Source organism: Sardina pilchardus, chromosome 1, assembly GCF_963854185.1.
Source record: "Sardina pilchardus chromosome 1, fSarPil1.1, whole genome shotgun sequence".
NCBI classification, from domain to species: Eukaryota; Metazoa; Chordata; class Actinopteri; order Clupeiformes; family Clupeidae; genus Sardina; species Sardina pilchardus.
In genome coordinates this window covers 38,399,495-38,406,492 of record NC_084994.1, presented here as the reverse complement: position 1 = coordinate 38,406,492, position 6,998 = coordinate 38,399,495, and the positions used below count along the sequence as shown (strand labels likewise).

General features: G+C 46.4%; 1 protein-coding gene across 1 annotated transcript in view; it reads left to right on the top strand.

Annotated features, from left to right (window-relative positions):
- Positions 1-6,998, top strand: part of sipa1l2 (signal-induced proliferation-associated 1 like 2) — a 121,898-nt gene that overhangs the window by 114,348 nt on the left and 552 nt on the right. The window contains exons 20-22 of the mRNA XM_062544205.1: positions 3,412-3,529; positions 4,328-4,409; positions 4,846-6,998. The exon at positions 4,846-6,998 is cut by the window's right edge and continues 552 nt beyond it. Coding sequence (XP_062400189.1) covers positions 3,412-3,529; positions 4,328-4,409; positions 4,846-4,992 — 347 coding nt within the window. The 3' untranslated portion in view covers positions 4,993-6,998. The remainder of the gene's footprint in view (positions 1-3,411; positions 3,530-4,327; positions 4,410-4,845) is intronic.

Below are 6,998 nucleotides of genomic sequence, written 5' to 3'. Positions count from 1 at the left end.
TGTGTGAAGCTGTCTTGGCAAGTTGTGTTTACTCCCTGTGAGATATACGTTAGTTTACATCTGTTTCTGCTCAAGACCTGATTAATTCCAAGCAGCTTTGGCTGCACAGTGAGTGCATGCTTGCTCCTGCTTGTAATTGCCAGTGTGTTCCCTAAGGGGAGGCCTAGTCCCCAGCACTAAGGCTTCTCATATCTCTGCTTACCGATTCAGCTGATGCTTACATCCCCTTGGACTTGTGGCTGAATTAAGGCACGATCTGTATGCTTGTTACGTAAGCTCTCGTTATAAATCCTATTGCCTTGGTTGGCCCTTGGGGCTTTATTAGCTGCATATACTGTATGGCTGTGTGCTTTGATAACTAGGCTATTAGCTATCATGATCATGGCATAATGTCGGTGGAAAGATTTACAGTATCTTGGTATTAATTGCATATTAGACACATTGCTACTCAGACAGCAGGAAATCAAAGACATCAAAAACATATAGGCCTATCACAAGGTCTTATTTGGAATGGTTAGGGAAGGTTGTCCAGATGTTGTGGCATACGCTTCCCTAACCAAAGCAGACATGACTCAATCATTCACCATCTCTGCGATGTCTGTGTGTTTCTGATGGTGTTGTTGTAAGATATTAGAGCTTCACTTCTCTTTGGCCTCTTTTCACATCTTTCTTTTTCCCCTCTTCAGAGCTGTCCAATGCTCTCTTGTTGGAAGGTAATGCATTATTGTTGTGAGTCTGGTGTGTCTTTGTTGAGGGGTTTAGATTGTTTTTTATGTGTGTGTGTGTGTGTGTGTGTGTGTGTGTGTGGTGGGGGATTTGTGAGTGAGTGGAGGTGAGGTGTGTGTGTGTGTGTGTGTGTGTGTGTGTGTGTGTGTGTGTGTGTGTGTGTGTGTGTGTGTGTGTGTGTGTGTGTGTGTGTGTGTGTGTGTGTGTAGATTATCACCTCTTGGTGGTGTTTCATAAGAGGGTGTGAACACCAGCCCTGTTCCCATTATTAACCTTAAGTGGATGTGTGATCCCATCTGCCCTTTATGAGGGCGGGATCGAGAGAAGAGAGGGGAGCGGTGGAGAGAGGGAGGGTTATAGGCAGGGAGAAGGAGGGATAGAGAGAAGAGAGGGGAGCGATGGAGAGAGGGAGGGATATAGGCAGGGAGAAGGAGGGATAGAGAGAAGAGGGGGAGTAGTGGAGAGAAGAAGGGGACCAGGGCAGTTGATGACTTTGTCACCTCAGATAGTGTCATCAACATGGATAAGGTGCTAAGCACTAGTAGATTGTGTGTGTGTGTGTGTGTGTGTGTGTGTGTGTGTGTGTGTGTGTGTGTGTGTGTGTGTGTGTGTGTGTGTGTGTGTGCGCATGTGTATGAGAGAGAGAGAAAGAGAGAGCAGGAGAGATTCCTGTGTATGTTGAATTGATGGACCACCGCCATGTCATTATTTTTGTAAAGCAGTTCATTTTATCTCCATATTGTATTTCCATCCGCCTATCTTTCAGTCTATCTGTGATTTCATCCTCTCAGGTCTGGGTTTAGACAAGGAGGCCAAACGTCTTTGTGGAAAAAGATCATATTTAGGTGACCTGTCTCTGTAAACATATCGCAGGACCATCTAACCTGCAGACCGCTGTTATATTAACTACAGTAGCTTAACTCAGCACCGCTTTTCGAAAAGTGACCACTAGCATATTTAACTTAAATTTAGTCACACCTCGGTTGATGTTGCTACAGTTTTCTAATCGTTTTGATCAATGGCAAGTCAGACCACTGCTACTAATACCAAGTCTTAGATATAGCAAAATGTCTGCACCATCCTTTGGCAAGTCATATAGCCTGTGACCTAACCCCTGAAAAATCAGTCTTGCTTCCTGCTTGACCTCGACGAGTCAGCAATTAGCCTTCAGCGCTGGTCTGAGCTTGATCTCTAGGGCCATGACCCCCCCCCCCCCCCGGTATACGCTTTCTCCTCTTGTCATAGATGTAAACAAATCATTCATCATGGTGCGTCAGTCCAACTGCTGATAGCCTACCTTCTGCTGGTTCTCTCGTCGTGTCTCTATTATTTACCACTTGAGTGTCGTCAAGATGTGTCTCCCCTCTCGCCTTTTGAGAGGAGATATGCAATCTCCATTGTATTAAGTCTGTTTGAGGCTACAGTTCATCTGTTATGGCCCTGTGTTACCATGTCAACATGAAACGAGTGTTATGTCCTTTGATGTTTCTTGCATTCATACTGGGATAATGTTTGCATTTACATTTGGTCATTTAGTCAACGTTTTTATCCAGAGTAACTTAATGGATAACAATAATGGATAAGGATGTGTTTGATCACTGAACATTTTTATTACATGTGATGTTGCAAAGTAATGCAAATGTTTCGGGACTTTCAAAGCATCGTTTCCCTTCCTGTGCGAACTGTCCCTGTAGGCCAGACGCAGCGGTTTTTTTAGGCCAGTGTTATGCAACGCAAGATTATCATTCTACCTTCCTTCCCTAAGGCAGCCCGGAGAGGGTTCATTTCCCACCTCCTCCGTGGCTGTGCGCAGATAAGTTCAGTGCAGGTCTTCCGCCGTGTTCAAGTGTAACAATTCTTTTCGCTCCACTCTGTTTTGTTGTGAAAATAAGAGTGTGATAAAACAGCCCTTCTCTCTGCTTCCGTTTAAAAATGCATTCACAGCTCTCCGTTCCGTAAGGGTGGGAAAGCGGAGCCTTTTTAACCCTCCTGTCAGCCCCCCTCCCCCCCCCCCCCCCCGCATGTATAATGCAACACCGAAGACTTCAACATTTAAGGCTGCTCCTCCATTATGCTATTGCACGAGAGTGCCCCAAAAAACAGCCTTGTACTCCTGTAGCGCTAAAATAAGCCGCCCTCTTAAAAATGAATGTTTCCTCAGAGAAATGCAAAAGTAAACAAGCCCTTACATTGACACTCACAAGATGTATCAGTCACTGCGAGGCTTAAGCACAGTGTCAACTTGCTGCATCGTGTGGTGCCTGTGTAGTCAGATGCAAACATGAACCATCCTGTGATGCTATGTTGCCTACAAGTCTTTTAGCCCAATGCTAACATGAACCATCCTGTGATGCTATGTTGCCTACAAGTCTTTTAGCCCAATGCTAACATGAACCATCCTGTGATGCTATGTGGCCTACAAGTCTTTTAGCCCAATGCTAACATGAACCATCATCATACTATGCAGTCTTGACTAGAGTGTGTAGTGTCTAGTGTAGATGCTATAACATTGTCTGTGAGTCTGAAGCCTGGTGTTGTCTACAAGTCTTTTAGCCCAATGCTAACATGTCTAGAGTGTGTGTCTAGTGCTATAACGTTGTCTGTGAGTCTTAAGCCTGGTGCTAATGTAACGCTGCTCATGGATGCTAAATGTTTAACCTTTTCCTCGTGTTTTGTTGTTTCCAGACCAGAGCCCGTCCCCGAGCTCCCTGAGCGAGGCGGAGCAGGCCAAACAGGCACTGGAGATGTCCCCTGAGCTGGGCCACGGGCCACGCACCAGAGGGGGCCCAGCACTGGACACGGGGTAAGCCCAGGGACGAGGGGGTCCAGCAGGGGAGGGGGCCCACTAGCGCCCCCCTCAGGGGTGGTTGTTAACGTGGATTGCTGTGGGACAGACGTTTCTAGTGGGCTTTGCTCCGTTTAAAACAATGGAGTTCTATTTTTTTTTTTTTTTTCTTGTTGCGGCGCGCCGCGTGCGTGTCTGGTGGCCGCCGGCCTTTACAGTCACATTGGGCTAGTATCATTTCGTACCACTTAACCCTTTGAACTTTTGAGGTGAAAGATTTTTTTTGTTGTTGTTGTCCCCCTCACCCACTGGTTTGCTTGACTGTGGAGCCTCATGAGGGGTTGGATGCCTTGCAAACACTTAAGTTGAACTTGTGCGTGAGGCGGCTTGTCATGTTCGCGGAGCATCACACAGCCTTTGCGGTGCTAAGGGTGCGCTGGAGATGCTAACCTAGTTTTCGTTCAGCGGCGGTGGCCCAGATTGCGCTGTAGCGCCCGAAATGCATCTCTGGTTGCCTCATTCAACCCTATAGGCCTACTTCCAGTTTGGTTCTGTCTCATATCGGTCTCAAATCCAGTTACATCAGCATGCGTGATCGCACTGCTTCCAAAAACCATATGCTTGACATATGGAAGAAATAAACAGAACTACACACAGTGTTACATCTGTCAGTTATTGTTGTATGTTACATTTTCAATTTCATATAAAATAAAGGTGGTAAATCGATTCACAAATGAACCAACGATGACAAACTGTTAAATGAATGTGAATGAGAAAGCATCAGAGATGCTGACTGCCTTTTGCCTTTGCCTCCAGGGTTGGCTCCCCGACCTTACTCACTGGGAAAGTCAATCAGCTGGAGGTGATCCTGCGCCAGCTGCAGAATGACCTCAGAAAGGTAAGGGCTCTCATTGGACCAGCAACCCTTTATGACCAGCAACCCTTTATGACCAGCAACCCTTTCAACACTCACCATCGATTTGAGCTCCAGTCCATGACGAGAATAAGGAGTGACACTTGCAAAAAAATACACACACACACACACACACACATACATAAGTCTGCATGTACTGGGTCTCTCATAACAGTAGGCAAATGGTTAACACAAAACACATATTGCACAAAAACAAAAAAATCCAGAATGTAACCACTGCCGGTGTAACTGCTTGGGGAGCTAACACTGCTATCGTGTGTGTGTGTGTGTGTGTGTGTGTGTGTGTGTGTGTGTGTGTGTGTGTGTGTGTGTGTGTGTGTGTGTGTGTGTGTGTGTGTGTGTGTGTGTGTGTGTGTGTGTGTGTGTGTGTGTGTGTGTGTGTGTGTGTGTGTGTGTGCAGGAGCAACAGGACAAGGCCATGCTGCAGGAGCAGGTGCAGCACCTGAGGCAGGACAACATGCGCCTCCACGAGGAGAGCCAGACGTCCGCCGCCCAGCTGCGACGCTTCACCGAGTGGTTCCTCAACTCCATGGACAAGAACCCCTGAGAACACACACACACACACACACACACACACACACACACACACACACTGAGTGGTTCCTCAACTCCATGGACAAGAACCCCTGAGAATACACACACACACGCACACACACACACACACACACACACACACTACAGTATACACACCCAAGACCGCTTCACCGAGTGGTTCCTCAACTCCATGGACAAGAGCCCCTGAGAACACACACACACACACACACACACACACACACACACACACTCACACACTACAGGATACACACCCAAGACCGCTTCACAGAGTGGTTCCTCAACTCCATGGACAAGAACCCCGGAGAACACACACACACACACACACACACACATACACTACAGTATACCTACTCACTATAGAATACACACACACACGACCGCTTCACAGAGTGGTTTCTCAACTCCATGGACAAGAACCCCGGAGAAAACACACGCAGTGACGTCCAACAAGACACACACACACACACACACACACACACACTATAGCCACACACTATAGCCACACACTATACACACCAAAACACTATTCAGCACACAACACTACACAACACCAGCACCATCCAGGTCACTCCATAGCCATCATCCACCACTTTACCAAGGACGAGAACACATCAAGAAAACTGTAGCATCAAATGAGGCATACCACAACTCTACACTACAGCACCATGCCACACACACACACACACACACACACACACACACACACACACACACACACCCTCCTCTCCAAGTGGTTCCTCATCTCCATTGACAAGAGTTTGGAGGACACACTGAGAACACAACACATACACAAAGCACACAACAACAACCACACTACATTATTAAAGACACACCACACACACACACACACACACACACACACACAATTTCACCTTTTAGCTGTAAAAGAAACAGCTGTGCTACTGTGTCCGGACTATTGAGGCAGTGAAGGCTAACGCTAATGTAGTTATGTCAACCCCACCACCACCACCACCAACCCCCCACCCCATCCTCCCACCCAAAACCCACAGTGTTTCAATGCTAACACGCTAGCGCCGAGTCATCGGCATGGCGGCGGACTTGGTGAGGCAGAAAAACGAGGATGACGGAGGCGAGAACGGACACTATAAAGGGATTGAACAATGGCTACGCTGGAAAAGGACCGTGCTTTACTTTTTCTGGGACAGTTTCAACTTACACTGCCAGGCACGATGTTTTTATTAAGAATAAAAAAAAAGGAGGTGGTGAAGGAGGAGGAGGAGAAGAGGAAGTCGAAGAAAAAGAAAAAGAAAATGAATGTAACTGAAGATATGGTCATATTTTCTGTGCCACGCAAGCATTTAAACCTGTGGTCTCTCGGAGAGACTTGAACCCTTTCCTGGCGGAAATACTACGGATCGCTTGAACCCCTGGATTTGTTTTGACGTTTCTTCCTTTGTGATGGTTGAGTTACAAGATTGCCAGGTCCTTACCTTTGTATTTCTAAGGTGCTTTACCTTGTGTATGTGAATTCTCTCTCTCTCTCTCTCTCTCTCTCTCTCTCTCTCTCTCTCTCTCTCTCTCTCTCTCTCTCTCTCTCTCTCACTCTCTCTCTCTCTCTTGCTCTCTCTCTCGTATTCTCATTCTCTCTGTAATTAGTTTTGTACAGTAAGAAATAATTTGTGATTTCAGAGTCCTAGCAGCAATAAGTATGTTATGGTGAGTTTGTAGTCACAAAACTGTTCTCTACGATTAATAGCACTGGTTGTGATGTTGTTAAAGATGATGCAGTTGTATCCTGATATATTTATTTTGCAAAAAAAAAGAAAGAAAAGAATAAGCCCCAACAATGTGTGCCTGAACTAATTGATGGTCACGTGGATGGATAGTGGTTTGAATTGTTCTCTCTATCTCTCTCTCCCTCTTTCTCTGCCCCTGTTTCTCTCTCTTCCCACCCTCAGTCCTTTCTCTCCCTTTCCCTCTGTTCTATCCTTCCTTTTTCATCCTTCTTACCACAAGCCGTATCTGGGTTGTCAGTTT